This window comes from Rhamphochromis longiceps, linkage group LG5 (assembly GCF_057381845.1).
Source record: "Rhamphochromis longiceps isolate RC_006_pf linkage group LG5, R_longiceps_female_GT1.1, whole genome shotgun sequence".
In the NCBI taxonomy this organism is placed as follows: Eukaryota; Metazoa; Chordata; class Actinopteri; order Cichliformes; family Cichlidae; genus Rhamphochromis; species Rhamphochromis longiceps.
Window position 1 is genome coordinate 35,616,739 of NC_140561.1, and position 17,176 is coordinate 35,633,914.

A 17,176-nucleotide genomic window follows, 5' to 3' on the forward strand; every position below is an offset into this window, starting at 1 on the left:
CAAATGTGACCAGTGAACCTCTCTCAGCTGATGTCGTTGCCCCAACTTGTTTAATATAAGTTAAAGTAATAGCGTGGTAAGTTGTAACATCTGCATTATTGTTACAACTAACCCAGACTGTTGCTGTTACAACTGACCCAGACTCCTATAGCCTATACATTACAGCCAACGGCTAAAACATTAGCACTAAAGACCTACACAGAATATATCCCCATAGACATACAAATAACATAATTCAAGTTTGATGAGTTTAACTGCAAAGCAGATAATGCTATTAGAAATTGAAATAAAGTAGAAAAACTTTTTGGCATACAAATTACTTTTTTTCGTGTTAAATTGTCTGTGTTTGACAAAATGTGCTGATTTTTCACATGTGATAGCAGAACTGAATTGGGCATGCACAGGATGAGTCACATCATTTGAAACTTAGCCCTGATTGGAGAAATTGGAAGTGTTACAACTGACCCACGTTACAACTATCCCCGGTCTCCCCTACATTATCAACAAATAAAAACAAATCAACCGTACAAGTCGTCGTTATGCACCGTACTAAAATAAAAGTACTTAACTATTGTCAGCAAAATATGACAAAGTTAGTAAAAAGTACACATAGTTCTTGTGCGAGTGATATTATTAGTCTCCGATATTGCTTTAAAGAAGCAGGCGACAAATCTGCAGTAACTGTGTGATGCTATCGCGTCAGTATGGACCAAAATCTGAATGAATGTCTTCTATCAGTTTGTTAGATTTTTCTTAAAGAGAGCAGGTGAGATATTGAAATATAGTATATATAGTTTTTCATATCTTGATGCATGCTCAATCATCCAGGGAAAATGAGATTGTTTTTCATAGATTATTTCTTGCAACAATTGTTGGAAATCAAAATCAACTTGAATTGTGTAGTCCAGAAAATTAAAAAAAGAAAATGGAAAAAAAAATCATGGTGGCACAATAATGAACTGTGATCTCATGTCCCAACATGTTGAATGTTTTGAATACCGGTGTAAATTAATGACTACTGAACACTGGTCACATCTAATTAAACCAGGGGATCTGCTTGCATCTCTGAATGTGATGAAAGATGTGCCTTAAATTATTACAGATGTATAAATATGTAGACATAGTGCAGAATTTCTACTCATTATATTGACTTGATCAATCCCAAAAATGTCCATCCATCCATCCATCCATTCGCTTCCGCTTATCCTTTTCAGGGTCGCGGGGGGCGCTGGAGCCTATCCCAGCTGTCATAGGGCGAAAGGCGGGGTACACCCTGGACAGGTCGCCAGTCTGTCACAGGGCCAACACACAGGGACAGACAACCATTCACACCTAGTGACAATTTGTATTATCCAATTAACCTATCCCCACAAGCTGCATGTCTTTGGACGGTGGGAGGAAGCCGGAGTACCCGGAGGGAACCCACGCAAACACGGGGAGAACATGCAAACTCCACACAGAAAGACCCCGGCCTGATGGTGGAATTGAACTCAGGACCTTCTTGCTGTGCGGCAACAGTGCTAACCACCGTGCCGCCAATCCCAAAAATGTGCTATTAAAATTCAACCACTGAATAAGTTGAATGTTTTGTATATTTCTGTTTAATAAGTATTCAGAGGTTGTTAAATGTGTGTTCCTTCTCAGCCATCTGCCTGTCAACCACATATCTCAAGTGTCATTCTTATATATATATATATATATATATATATATATATATATATATATATATATATATATATATATATATATATATATATATATATATATATATATATATATATATATATATATATATATATATATATAGCCCTGCAGCTGGCTGCTAACTGAAAAGCATAAACAGTCACTAACACCGTCACTGTATCCTAAGGAACATCGAAATGCACACATCTGCACACAAAAGAAAGAACACTTCCTACAGGCTGCAGTCATACACTTATTTTTGGAAATCTTTTATTAGTAAACAAATGACAATTCCCTTTTCACGCATTTCGAATTACACTGCAAACAAGTGTTTTCAGGGATATGTTACAATCAGTATGAAATATAGCAAAAAGCTAAATATGGTAACTACACTGCTGATGATTTTACTACAAATGGTGTACAGGTATATTTTTTTCTTCACACATCCGGCTTCGAATAGAGTTATTGATTTGTGTGCAATTTGATGGTACATATGTACACTGTAAAAGATACATAACATAGCTTAAGCATATTCCCAGGGCCAGCCCAAGACTATCGATATTTTTCCAATGCAAAACTACAGGCACACAACTTCTATTCATGCCTCGTGTTTCCAAATGGGGGGAAATAATGTGCGGCATAATTAATAATCAAACCTTAAACATTCTAAGCAGTCATGTGATTAGCACTTAACTTAAATCAGAATTTTAAAAACAGAAGAGGTTAAGTATGCGTGTTGTGGTAACATGGCTTTGACATTATTTGGCAATAAGAATCAAACACACAGTCAAAACCTAAAGCAACATCAGGGGATATTAAGAAGTCTGAGGCTTTACAGAATTATTTCATCGAGTGACTTCACAGAGATAACACACTACAGGCAGAATGTTAGTAATATGAGCCAATACAAAAAAGTCAAAGTGCAGCTTTTAATGTAACAGCGTGATTTCCCTTTTGAATAAAAATCGGTAACACTGTGGTAAGTATTGGCTCGAGTTAATGTAGGTTTAATGTAGTGCTGGGTGAATTATCACAGATAGCAGAGCCAATTAAAAGTTTACATTTTCTCCTCTGGCTTTCAAGGTTTGATCCAGTCACACTGCCCCTCCGGTCGACTACAGATGGGTGACAAATTAAGTGAAAAATCTTAAAATCAATTATTCATTAACCCTAACACTAATCTTCATCAATAAAAGGTGTCCAATGCCTCCATTGGAGTTAAAGAGATCATGGAAAGTGGTGGGAACTTGCTTTGAAGCTGTCTTGGTGGTATGTGGTATGCCTTACTATGACTGTTTTTCTTTTAATTTGTCACCAGTCTGTATTTTTGAGCAAAACTGCAATTAAATCAACATAAAAGAAAAAGGAACAAAGACTGCATTTTTACACGAGGATCACTCTGGACTGATTTCCCTTGTTTTTAGGTCACATTTAGAGTGTGTCATAATTAATTCTATTGCACTCGACTCCCAACTCCTGAACATTATGCAGCACCACTCACTACACAACTCATCAGTAACAGAAACATTTCAGATGATGCAAGGCAAATAGTTGTTTGCGTGGACAGAAAAACAAATTAAGCTCACATCTGTACCTTTTTTTTTTTTTCAAATTTTGAAAAGAGGTTTGGGGAATAAAATGACTCAAGAGATTCAGATAAGGATAAAATTAGTCAGTATAGGCTCAAGACTTAGATTTCAGGCCAACCTTTTTATAGACTGAGCAAGATTCTGGCTATTTTTGGCCACTGAACCCCCCCCCCCCCCAAAAAAAAATAAAAAATAAAAAATTACTACCCACAAGTTAAAATTTCAGCTTATTATCTCAAAATTTCAGACCTCTGAGAAAATAACTTGAAATTATGAGTCAAACTTTTGGGACAACACCCGAAAAATTCACTTATGGGGAAAAAAAAAAGTTTCAGTGGGATAACAAGTTTCATTAAAGACAATGAATCAAAAACTCTTCCTGCAGTTTCTTTAGTGGCTGCTTGAGGCCAAAAAGGAGTCAATGTCTACCTTCATCTTTGGCACAAGCATATCAACAGCCTCAAAAGTTCAACAAATATGTGTGGTCTATATACCTAACTTTCTCTTTCATAACAACTGGAAGGGTGAGTGTTTTTCTCTTATAATCATTCTGATTTGGTTAAAGTTAGGGGTTTGAAGCGTCCCAGATGTGCCGACACAAGCATAAATTGGAGCTCTCCACTATGTTTGCGGTATTGACGTCTTTTAGAATAACTTTTATTGGAATTATCAAACAGATAATAAGGCCCCTGCTGTGCTTAGTCTGGCTAAACCTTTTGTGAGTCAGTTTTAGTGATTAAAATTCAAGTATTTTATCAATGGAGCCAGTCAACCAAGTTAGCATTAACTTAGCACTCCACGATCTGCCAGAAAAAGTTGAGCATTTAAAATGGAGAAATCCAGAAATGAATGGATGATGTCATCTTTCATATACAGTCTATAACCCACATAAAGATTGCTGCAGGAATTATGGCATCTAAACCAATCACAATATGACCCCACAACCAACAGGATCCGAAGGACATACGTGGTATACAGTACCAGATCTCAGTTCAGCCGTGCATCGAGAGCCTGGGGTTTAGAAGAATAAGGCAGAAAAGCTGAAAGAAAAGGAAAATCAGAAAGGAGATTCTGGAACAAAGCACACAGTGTGTAATTCAGGACAAAATACAGGCCAAGGTTCATTAAGGGGTCAGCATGTCGACACAGCGCCATGTCTAATTCTCTACCCATAACCTTCTCCTAACGGGAGATTTAAGCTCTAAAATATGAGTTTCCTCTCGACGAGGTTTAGTTTCCAGCTCTTGCTGTTTTCATCAGAGGCCAAGTAGTAAAACAACATTGGATGTGTGAGCTGGGGCTGATTATGTGGTGAGAAAAAAAAAAGAAACCAAAAAAGGAAAGATGAAAAATGTTTATGGGACAATTAAAGAATTTGGCAAGTCCTCACAAAAATCAACCTCCCTTGTTAAAGTGTTGTAAAGTAGCAGCAAAAGAGTAAAGACAGGCGTGTTTGCCAGTGAAACGTTACAATGGGATAAGAAAAAAAAGGGGGACTGGCAGGATGCTCTGTACCTTGGGCATTATGAAGCACTTCATACACAGGATGCTGTAAAGACTTCTTCAGTGATTATAAAGGGAAATGGGGAACAGATGTGAGCAGCTGGAACTCTTATCATATAATAATCAAGAGTGAGTATTTTGTCCTGATTACAGCACCATCACAGGGAGGGTCTGATAATGAGGTTCCTCTAATCATAGACGGTGAAATTTGTTGTCATTCTTGGGAACAAGTGGCAGTGAAAACATCTTTCTAAGCCACAGAGAGAAAAAGATCAAAGCTGACAATAAAAGGAAAAGCTAAATTTCAGGGAAAAATGCTTATTTGTTTTCCGGCAGAGTGCTAGACAAACAACAGGAGTCTGTCCATCACGTATAAACCACTGGCAGTCAGCCGGTTAAAAACACCAAGCCTGACTCTCTCCTGGCTCCAGCCACATATTTACCATTTAGACATGACAGCAATATCAATTTTCCAAAAAGCTGAACTATTTCTCCAATGTAAAGGAAGAAGGCTCCCACACATCTTTCATTTCTGCTTCTTTTACTGTGTGATTGTGGTTTACATCAAAACATCCCACTGGTATTTTGCCTCGGTTAAAGCAGCAATCACACAATAAAATTTAAATTAAGCGTGCACAATCCTCCTTGGAGTGGACTGTGGCTGGAAACGACTGACGCTGCGATGAAAGGATCACAGGGAGAGCCAGGCTTTTTATTAGGATGACTAACATCATTTTTTTTCCTTCAAAATCTTATATAAAATATTAAATTCACACTTTTGGTTCTTTCAGAATGCTTGGAGAGAGATCTCCCAAAAGAAAGGCAATAACTTAAGTACTATGAAAATAAGTTTTCAAGATTTAACCACTTCATTTCATGTTTTTGGTTGAAAGATAGTAGATCTGTACAAATGTACAATTATAAACGACTGAATGCATCCATCAGTCTGTAGATGTACAGTTAAGCTGAGGAATTTAGAGTTATAATGCACCAGAGAGAGAAAATTGCATGTATGCATGTCACTGGCATCGCTGTTTGTTAATTCTCAGTAAACCTGAGAACTGATTTTCTCCGGCTAGGAGTTTTCAAACAAAACACAATGACCTGCTGTTTTTGACTGCCATGAAAATATATTTGCTACAACTCTCCGAGTGTCACTGACCCACTCGGGTGTCTGTGGTGCAGGCGTTTGAGGGTTTGCCGTGGCTTTAAGCTGAAGCAGGCCAGAAAAAAGAAAATGGGCAAAGCTTGTATCACAGGTCACGTTGGAGGGGAGGGAAGACAGTCACCAGCGTCATCAGCAGCACGTCCTGCGAGACTCTGAGGCCTGACGACCCAATTTGAAACCTCTTGCTGAAGAGCCTCCAGCTTCGTCTACAACAGGGATGCGCTTACCTTAGAGAAGACACACACATAAAGGTATCAGCCTACCTTTTTCTATTTCAGGTTGTTCACTTTTATCTTTTACTCTTAAACAATATTTTATTTATTTCAAATTTAAAGATTTGTTTAGTGCAACATCACACAGCATTTATAATAAAACTGTAGTTGTGTCCCAGGTTAATGCACTCATTCACTTCTTCACTAACACTTCCAGAGAAGTTCTACATAGAGGAATATACAGTGAACATTTTAGACACTGGTGATTTTCTATATAATGTTTAAGGGAACCTGTTGTGTTCATTTCCTGCTACTTGTTTTCTTTTTCTTGGACTATTAAGGTAGCTTTGCATGAATTAGTGTATAACAAATGTATTCAACTAGGGCTGTTCGATATAACGATATATATCGGATGACGATATAAAAACGTCTATCATTTCATTTTACGCTATCGTTTGTTTCGTGGTGTCGCAAAATAAACTCTTTACGGCAATATTTTTTCATCGTTTTGACGGTCACTGTAGTGGCTATATTAATTTCTTAAAGTTCTCTCTTTCTCTTATATTTTATATAACCACACTACAGATGGACAAGCGCTTGTTTTTATGCTTTGTGGTTAGCAACAATGACGGCAACAGCATCGCGTGTCTGCTTGTTTATGTTCCACATAAACCTTTCACAATAAAGCTCAAGATCCTGTTGAGACTTTTCAAAATAAACTGAATCACGTGAAAGAGCAGATTATTTACGCATGAGAATTAAAAAAGAGCCGCCAGGTGCTAAAAAATAAACCTTAGACTCAAACGTTAGAACAGGCTGTTCCCCGCAGCACGCCGTGTAATAAATACTCACAAAGAAAATGGCGGCCTTTACAACTTATGTCTAAAAATGTATCGTTTCATGCATCGGTTAAAACACTCGACTCCAGCTACACGACGCGCAGCTGGAAACACTTCCCGCAAGTCGAGCTGCCCGAGATTCACATAATTTACAGAAAATGATACATTTGTGTGATTTATATCGTTATCGGACGATAGAATTCTTATATCGGGATATGAGATTTTGGTCATATCGCACAGCCCTATATTCAACTACCATCCAAAAATGAACAGTACTGGTAATTACCCAAAATTATATTTTATATTTCTGTAATGGTTAATTCACCATTTTGTGCAAATTCATTAATTGATATTTTTTAATGCTACAGTTTAATTTTTGTTATCCATGACTGTTCAAATTTTCTGGTTAACAAAAATTCAGGAAAAATAGTAAAACACGTAAGTACTTTTGATTAGGCTGTCAAATTACAGTTATTTGCTTGCATTCCTAAACCCCAAAAATAGATTTTAATGGTTAAATCTTTAGTTTTAAATAGGTTTTAATAGGAGTAGTCTTAATAACGGTCTGGGTCCATCTTGTATGCAGTATGGAACTGAGACATATCTACAGCGTAGATATGTCTCAGTTTAGTGTTTAGTGAAGCTCAAGTTTGACTGCACTGCGAGATATGGTAGTATTCATTGTAGATGGTGACAGCAGTACAAAATACTGCATTGTGTATTATTACATCTGGGACTCCTGATATAAAACTTTAAGTAGAGTTTAGACTAAACATCGGTTTCTTTTAAAGCATCTTTCAAAAAGAAGCCGAAAGCTACTGCAGAGTAGTTGTGTTCATGTTGCATGTTACTAATTGGGTTTTTTCAAATAAATACTCCTTAATTTCTTTATGTTCTGAGATTTCTCACTTTATACTGACTAATCTTGACCGACCAGAGTTTCATTAAACATACCCCGAGTATCCAGTAGAGTTGTAAGCTTGTTAATTTAGCAAGTAGTATAACTGCTCATAAGAATTCTTCAGGCAAACTATAATCACTTTAATTTTGAGTGTACAGTGTATTTACAAAGTACTACCCATGGCTCTAAAGTATTCGTAGTAAGATTGTGGTGAAAACTATCAGAGAAATATGTACATTATATACAGTGTACGTTGTTTTTTTGTTCAGTGAAACTCTAGTTTGTGTGTTATTTTGGCAGAACTGGATCAGCTGCTCCTCTCTCCACTTGTCTCCTCAATTTTTTTAAGTCTCAACGTGTTATGATTAAGTGGATTCTGCTTTACTTCCAACTCCCACACATAAAACAACAACTAAACATTACAAAATTATGTCTCTAATAGACAGTATTTTTTTTAAATGCTATTCATTGCTTGATTTATCATCGCAAGATCCTGTGGCTGTTCGGGCCCGCACGACCAAATATACAAGAAACACACTCACTTATCTCTACAAACACCTCGTTGATGTTAATGGCATTCTTGGCGCTGGTTTCTACAAAGATGGCATGGATGGAGTCAGCATAGTCCTTGGCATCCTTCTCTGGCACTTCCCTGGAGATGCGGGAGATGTGTCAGAAATATTATGTTGCAATTTGTACACAGTTTCTCAGATTTCATGCCTGACCTGATAACCATCAAATGTTTTTCTACAGACGTTATGGAGAAGATTTTGCAATTTCATGGATAAGTCTGAGCCAAAAAAACCCAACAACAACAACAACATAGGAAAGGATAAATACCATTAGAGCTTATTAAATCCACTAAAAATAACTAGAACTTTGAACCCAGTAATCTACATTTTAAATTCCTATAATGATAAAAGGTCAAGACAAATGAGACTTTAATACACATATGCCTATATTTACAGTACAGAACAGGCTTCATGGCATTTCTGAGGCAAACATTAAATATTATTCTGACAGAAAAGGTCACGATACATCCTCCGCACAATATTTTTCTACTCTACCAAACAAAATTCTCTACTGATGTTAAATGAGGGCTCATAATCACAGTGAATACGAGAAGTGTTCACAGCACAGCTGAGGTTTACCTGGCATCTGACAGGTCACATTTGTTCCCAGCGATTGCGACAACTATATTAGGAGGGCCATGTTGGCGGAGCTCTTTCACCCAGTTCTTCAGTGTTTGGAAGGAGTCCTGATGGCACAGGTTAGTAAGGTGTGATACTGAATAAAACAATACTAAGACAAGCACACAGTATCTACTGTGGAAGTTTAAGGAACAGGCTGGAAGTCAAGAGAGTTAAATGAGATAATCAAAACCAGTTATGGTATAGTTATGGATAAATTACTTATTTATTTTCACTTGGGACGGCATGGTGGAGCAGTCACTGTCACCTCACAGGCAGACTGTCTGTGGCCCTTCTGCATGTACTCCCTATGCATACGTGGGTTCTCTGTGGGTACTCTGCCTTAAACAGTTATTCAGAATTGGCAGTAGGTGTGAAGGAGAGTGTAAATGGCTGTCTGTTACGCTATGTTAAGCCTATGATAGACTGGTGACCTCTCCGAGGTGTACCCTGCCTCTCCCCCAACTCCACCCTCTCACTGACCCTGAATCAAATAAGGGGTTAAGACAATGGATGGCTCGATGGATTAGTTTGGGTGGGTTTTTTTTCATATTTTTGGTCTTATTGTATTTTATTTAATATGCCAATCTTTTTAATTTAAGCCACTTGTTATAGGTTTGTTGTGTTTAACTCAATTTTAGCTGTGGTAACAGGAATATCCCAAGTCTGGATAAATAAAGTACAACTTATCTTGCCTTAGCGTAAGGACTAGAAAGGGGGGGGGGGAGCCTGTCCATGCATCCATCCACCCACCCACCCATTTTCTGCTGCTTATTGGGGACGGTTACAGAGACGACAGTCTAAGCAGAGATGCCCAGACCTGGTTCTCCCTGGCCACCTCCTCTAGCTCTTCTGAGTGGCACGCCAAGGTGTTCCCAAGCCAGCCGGAAGATATAAACTCTTCTGCATGATCTGCTTCTCCCAGTTGGACATGTCCAAAACTTGTTTCCAGGAGGCATCCTTATTAGATGCCTGAAGCTAAAGAGTCAACCTAGCTTTCTCAAAAGCTGAAAAACACCTGGATAGAATTTCTTCATCAATATGAAGCAAACAATTTATGACATGTTTACCAGTGAAATCTAGAGGTGGTGGTAGGAGGAGATTTTCTTTGGACAGTCCTGTTTCTAATCTTCACAGTAAGCTAACTGAAGCTAGATGATTCACGTGATGAGAGTCCTCTCAATACGTATGTCATTAATGGCAAAGACATTGTATTTGCTAAAATAGTAAACAATTCTTTCAATACACGTGAATTAAACACTCATGAGATGATTAGTATCTGAGGAAAAGTGAATATCACCTCTTTTGTGATGTCATATACAATGATTGCCGCTGCTGAACCTCTGTAGTACATGGGCGCCAGAGCACGAAACTATCGGGAGACAAAGAACAGCCAAGTAAAAAACAAGCCAACGATGACTAACATCCTATATCAGTCAAGAACGTCTGTCAAGAACCTTAATCGTCTATTAAACTTGATTTTATTGTGACATCAGAGAGTCTGACTTTAGCTTTGAAGCTATGTGAAATTAAACAAAAACAGCATAAAAACAAAAATTAAAATGACTCTATTCAATGAACAATCCCAACCCATCTCTGATGATCATTTACTCTCACTTCCTCCTAGTTTTTAAATTTTGGATATGAAAAGAGATCCAAATATACAATTTCAGTATAGCTGCACCACACAGACATTCAACAATGTTTTTCACAGGCTTAGGATAATCCATTATATAGGCACAGACCTATGACGGTTACATCGCCACGTCTTTCTTTAAACTCAATTATGCTAACTGTATCAAACTCAGCAGAGAGTATAAAAATAGGCAAAGGAGACAGAAGATGTACTATTTTACAAACTAAAGGCCTGGGATTCTGAGCCTATAATCCAAGAGGCTTTATTCAAAATGAGCACATGGCAAGTCTTTCCACCACTGCCTCACACATGTGAAAGCTATCAAGAGAAAGATGAGCAGAAAGTGTCAAAAGCTGTTAGAGTTTGGATATTTATGGAACACTATACATGTGATCTTAGCCCAATACGTCAGAAAGCTCCGCGTAATCAAAGCAGCATGTGCAAAAATTTCTAAATCCATAGCTGCCTGGGAGGCTGGGGGTTTGCCAGGATTTGGTATTTTGTTGGTAAAATACTTCTCTGTGCACAGTAAGGACTAACTTCAACAATGGGATCTGTCATAATATTTAAAAACACCTTCAACCACATGTGAAGGGAACAAATGAGGTTAAATGCAGCTGATACACCAGTCAAAAGAGAGCACTGAGAGCTTCATTTCCACTAATCAAAGCAACTACATTTATGCTACAATTTTAAAGTACTTCCCAAGCTTCTCCTATATTAGAAATGACAGAGATCAAGCTTTTGCCTGCAGCTGCAGTTGATTCTGGGCTAGAAAAAAAGACTGTGCACTTTATTTTCTTTGACTTTTTTTGCCTAACAAACAGAAATTCCTAACTATGATTTAATGGTGTAGCTTCAGACCATAGTATTACCTTTATTCTTGAGTACAAGACCCCCATAGTGTATGTATTTTACTGTTTTGTTAATGTATACTTTACTGTACATAACTTAGAGCCCAAATGTTTATTGCTGAACTGCTATGCCTGCTGAAACACATACAGACTATAAATAATTATGTAAAACTGTTAAGAAATAGAGATAATTAGGGGTTTAAACATGTTTTGTTCTGCTTTTGAGCAAAAAAATGACACTTAAAGATATGAAAAATCACAAAGGGAGAATCTCTTCATGCCTTCTTGCAGTAAATTCTGCACTGAGGCTTTTGACAGGCCAATAAAACCATGTGTCATGTATTAACTAATGATATTTATTTTAAAAGAAACAGCTCATGTCTCAGAAAGACCTTCACTTGGAATGACCCTGCCTTCCCGCCAATTCTATTTTCCTTTACAATACGATGGAATAAACTATCCATCTTGGAGTGACATCGTTACCTCAGGAAAGCACACATTCCACATAATTATAGTTGTTACTGGCCCCGTCCACCAACAGGAATCCAGCCTGGGATATTTGGCAGAGGCACTGAGGAGAGTGCTGTCTGTTTCACTGGCCAGTGCTGTGCTGCACCACCGCCAGTCCTGTGTGGTCTATCTGTGTTTTAACCCAAAGAGCAATCATAGTGAGGCCAGACGATTGGCCACACAGCAGTGCAGAAAACAGCCCCAGTGATGCCCAGTGAGTACTGATTAATTGCAGAAACCACAAGCTGGGTGTGTAATGAAAGGCACCCTCCTATTCCGTTAGGACGCATGCTCCCTTTTGCTTGTTTTCTGTAAAAAGGAGCAGTCCTCCAGGGGGAGGCCTGGATGGGCTGTTGACAGCTGGGCTCAGATGTGCTCGTAAGGCCTCATCTGGTCTTGAGATATGGGTTTTGCTTGTGGAAATCACTGAGCTTTCCTTTCTGCCCTAGTCTCTCCTTTCACATGCATTGGCTGGCTTTGTGTTCCTCGTTCTCAACTCCACAGATTTCAATAGGCCAAAGCTCCACCGAGATTAGAAAACAAGCCATGAAAAGCCTCCAAATACCACAACAGTCTTGTAGGGGAAAACAAAAAAACGCAGACACATGCGAAACCTACCAAAGGAATGTTGCTACTTTTTCAGTCGCAGATGTGAGCCACTTGGAAAACCGAGAGGCCACATGGGCATGAAAAAGTGAACAAAAATGAGAGGGAAAAAATAACCCAGAAGAAAATGAAATAAAATGTTGCACAGATGAAAGCAAAGGAGAAAAAAAGAGGACATGATGACGTAGAGTGGCACTGGCTCAAAGATAAGATACAGCAGCAGCGCATGCCAGTGAGCTCAGAAAGCTTGAGTTTTATCCTCTTGTCTGATTTTAAATTGGCTTCCTGAATGTCCCTGAAGTCCACAAAAAAACAGAGGAATAAAACACAAGCAGCATCTTATCTCACCTCTCCAGCGAATGCAGCACTAGGGGTACCACATTACAATAGAAAGTCTTACGCATGAGAAAAGGAGAAGGCCTTGAGCATAAAAAAGGAAGTGGCGTGGATATGTAATGCAGAGAAAGGTCGGCTATAGCGTGAGTCAAGCGAAAGCAGTTCCTTACGCTACATGTCGATTTCACTGGCTTAAATGAAAACGCCAAAATACAGCTTCTCTCCTATATCGCATATCATTTGCAAAGTGTGATTCGAGTTCTGACCGTTGCATGGGTGGCAAAATATTTCATAATGTATATTTACAAACACACAGCAGAGCAGATCAGATAAGAAGAGCTGCATCGGCATATAAACTGCTGACAAACAACACTTTGGAGAAGTGTGAAAACATAAAATAACAAAACAATGCCAGTGGTTCCCTTTTTTGTTTGTCTCTAAAAAACTAACACAATTACGAGGAGGAGAGAGGAGGAAGGGAGAGAGATCAAAGGCGACAAAAGGAAAAAATGTAACCTTTTTTATGTGACTTCACTCACTAAATTAAAATTTGGAAAAGGAACTCTTAGAACAAGAGTACTAAAATAAGTTGATTATAAGTGAACTGGAAGAATTCTACTTATAGTAAGGTAAATATTGCCCCCTATCAGAAGTTATGACTAACTGCAGTATTCAGTTTTCTTATGGTTGGTTTAAGGAATGATGTACGTGTGGGCAATTCTTTCACATGCTTTCAAAGAACACGGTGGGGATAAGTAGACCGTTCAATACTACAAACAGGTTGATGGTAATATAAAAACTATTCACTGAAGCTGTTACAATTAATACCTCAGCACATAATACTAACCCGCTCCTGTCCTGCCGTGTCCCAGATCAGGAATTTGTGCAGCTCATTTTGGTATTGCACTGTTTTGGTCATGAAGGATGCCCTGGTGAAGAGAAACATGACACATTGCAGATTTGAAAAATAAACACTTGCAGATTTTTTTCCTGTTTACCATTAAACTGTATTCTAGCAATAAAAAGCTGATTTACATCACATCAATCTGAGCCAGCTCAGTACTGGATTCTTTAAGTCTGACAGCAAAACTAACATTTGGTCTCAATTACAAAACTGGAGATTTCAAGAACAAATTTCAATAACAACCCGTTTGCCAATAATCATCAGATATTTCAAAGTGCCAAAAATAAGTGTGTGGAGCAGCTGTTTGTATCTAGTATTTATTATTTCTTCTCCTGTTAAAAAGTATGCTGACAAAAAAGTTTAAAAAAATACTAAAAATTCCTGCCACCACATATCAAACTTGAGTTTTAAAGATGTTTATGTTACTTGAGCTCAAGCAAGAAAAATTTGATTTTATTTTGTACAATGTTATAACATAGAAAAACTCATTTATTTATCCTATGAAATGGTAAATGGCCTGTATTTATATAGCGCTTTACATAGTCCCTAAGGACCCCAAAGCACTTTACACGTTCAGTCACACACACATTCACACACTGGTGATGGCAGCTACATTGTAGCTACAGCTGCCCTGGGGCGCACTGACAGAGGCGAGGCCGCCGGACACTGGCGCCACCGGGCCCTCTGACCACCACCAGTAGGCAATGGGTGAAGTGTCTTGCCCAAGGACACAACGACCGAGACTGTCCAAACCGGGGCTCGAACCGGCAACCTTCCAATTACAAGACAAACTGCCAACTCTTGAGCCACGATCGCCCCCTATGAAAGGCTAAATGTCAAAACTGCACAGTTCAGTTGTAAAGCTGTTTTCTTAGTTCCTTGTTCGAAAATGTCAGAAAACAAATATTGTTCATAATACGTTCAAAAATTTGTTGGATGAAAAAGTCTTTGACACCAAAGTTACTTAGTTTAGCCACAGACAAAGAACACAAGAAAGTCCAGATATTTTGAAATCTGGAGCAAACGAGTTATTTAAGAAGTGATTTTCATGCCCATTTCTTTGCCAGTGGTTAACTGATAACTCTAATGGGCATCATAACGACCTGTAAAACTACAACAAATGAGGGAGATGGAAAAAATAAAACTTCTGTGGAAGTGGAAGGCAGCAAAACATACCCAATAGTTGGATTAATGTTTGGGTCAAAGCTGTCCTCCACAAATCTCCAAACAATACTTGACTTTCCAACTCCAGTATCCTGCACAGACAAAATAAAGATCATGCTTACTAAACATGGTACTTGAAGAATATGAGAACAATCTTTGGCAATATGCCTGGATATTAAAACATTTTTATGGGATCCTCTTCCTTCCTGCCACTGCTGGTATAAATCTGTAAATTACTTATGGAAGAGGGAAAAGGGTTTACATTGTTTACATTAGGAGAAAAAGAAGAGGACAAGTCTGACCTGAGCGTTATCACGAGATACGCCCACAGACAATGGTGGTTTATGCTGCTGCTGTAGCAGTCTAGACATGGATGTTTTGTTTGTGTGGTCCATCAGTTAACCATTTATTCAGTAACATATCTTGTTTTAACTAATTTAATTATCTTAAAGATGACCAAAATGATACATAATCAGGGTTGTCATAATTCCAGTCTGCTAGTTAATGAACTAGCTTATTGTCTCTATGCTATCTTAATCTTATTAGTAGATCTACAGAAAATGAATGGCTAATCATCCTGTTTTGTTGTGTCTTTATTTCCAATTAAAATATGCATTAAGTTAATGAGCCTCATTTGTAAATAAATACTGCAGGAATAACTAGTAATGCTGTCTAACATAGCTACAGATGTGTGTTGAAATGAAGGGACAAAAAAAAATCAACACAAAATGTTTTGGTAAGCTGCCGAATAAACCAGCAGTGCAGCTTCACCGCACCATAGATTTGAGTCACGGAAACTCTACTAAAGGTGCCCAAGCCACTTTTATGTAAGCTGTTCAGTGATGGTGGTGGAAGGCCTGTCTGACAAGTCAGCACAAAATGTGATTTGAAAGATGACTGTCAGTGTCATAGCAGACATTGTTTTCATGCTGGTCATTCCATTCAGAGAGCCCTCATGGCCTATGAATGACGTTTCCTGTTAGAAATTACCGTCAGTGACAGGGTAGAGGTGACCACACCACGCAAAGGACGTCGCTAAATACAAACCAGCAAAGTCTTCCTGCTATCAAAATAGAGCCGCTGTAGGGGTTAATAGTGAGATTTTGCAGGTTATCACAACTTTAGAGTATGAATGTACGCATAGTTTCCTAGAGAGCAATGTGACAACGCCAAATGTCTTGTTTTTGTCCAAAAGAGATCAGAACTTAAAGATATTAAATTTACATTGACACTAATGATTGAGATTTACCTGATCTATTCTTAAAATAGCAGCAGGCTGACTATTTTCTAATTTGAGTAATAGTGACACTAATAGCTTGACTAATATTGTCAACGCTGATGTAATCCTGTAAGTGGATGACAGAGAAGAGAAGATGTGAGGATGTTCCTTCAGTAGTGGATAATACAATTTGAATGGGACGTTGATCAAGTGATTGATGCCTTGTGCAGCTACTGAGTGTAATTCAATGTAGATAAGCATGAGTGTCATCACTGGCGCAGATCTATTTATTTTGAGGTTGTATTGCCACTCACTATATCAGAAATTTTCATTACGGTCCATTAGAGAAGTATAGGTATGTGTTATGTGGAAGTAGAGCAGGACAGCTCCATTAATGCTCCAGTTAAAGTGTGCATATGTACAATCAGATTGAAAAATATCGATGCTTACTCACCCCCAAGAGGCAGACTTTTAACTCTCTCAGAGCCATATCGATCTCCTCTCTCACATCGAATTTGCGATGAAGATCATTGGCTGTTTTCTCCTCTGCTTGCCTTTTTTTTTTAAATCTTGAATATTCTTCAGGTGGTCTTTGTTTACAAACAACTTTACAACATCGTGTTCTGAAGCTGGCATACGCACATCTTAGGTTGGGTAACAACTCTCGCTGTAAACGTTAAAACGTCCTGCAGGTCGTCGTATTTGCCATGTTGTGATTATTGTAAACAGCTACCTCCACCACATCGCCGAGTCTCCATCTTGAACTACGGCATGCGATCACGTGACTGCTTCGGCTTTTTTTCTTCCTTTCTCCTTTTTTTTCTTTTGGAGATACACAAAGCCCTCCCCACAGGCGCTATTT

General features: G+C 38.4%; 1 protein-coding gene across 1 annotated transcript; it reads right to left on the bottom strand.

The window, feature by feature from the left end:
• Positions 1-1,936: 1,936 nt before the first annotated feature.
• rab22a (RAB22A, member RAS oncogene family) lies at positions 1,937-17,149 on the bottom strand. The gene is made up of 7 exons (XM_085407429.1): positions 16,769-17,149; positions 15,108-15,187; positions 13,875-13,956; positions 10,386-10,457; positions 9,047-9,153; positions 8,438-8,547; positions 1,937-6,170 (listed from the first exon to the last, which is right to left on the bottom strand). The coding sequence occupies exons 1-7, from the start codon at positions 16,802-16,804 to the stop codon at positions 6,073-6,075; spliced, it is 585 nt and encodes a 194-aa protein (XP_085263555.1). The 5' UTR covers positions 16,805-17,149; the 3' UTR covers positions 1,937-6,072.
• Positions 17,150-17,176: the final 27 nt, after the last annotated feature.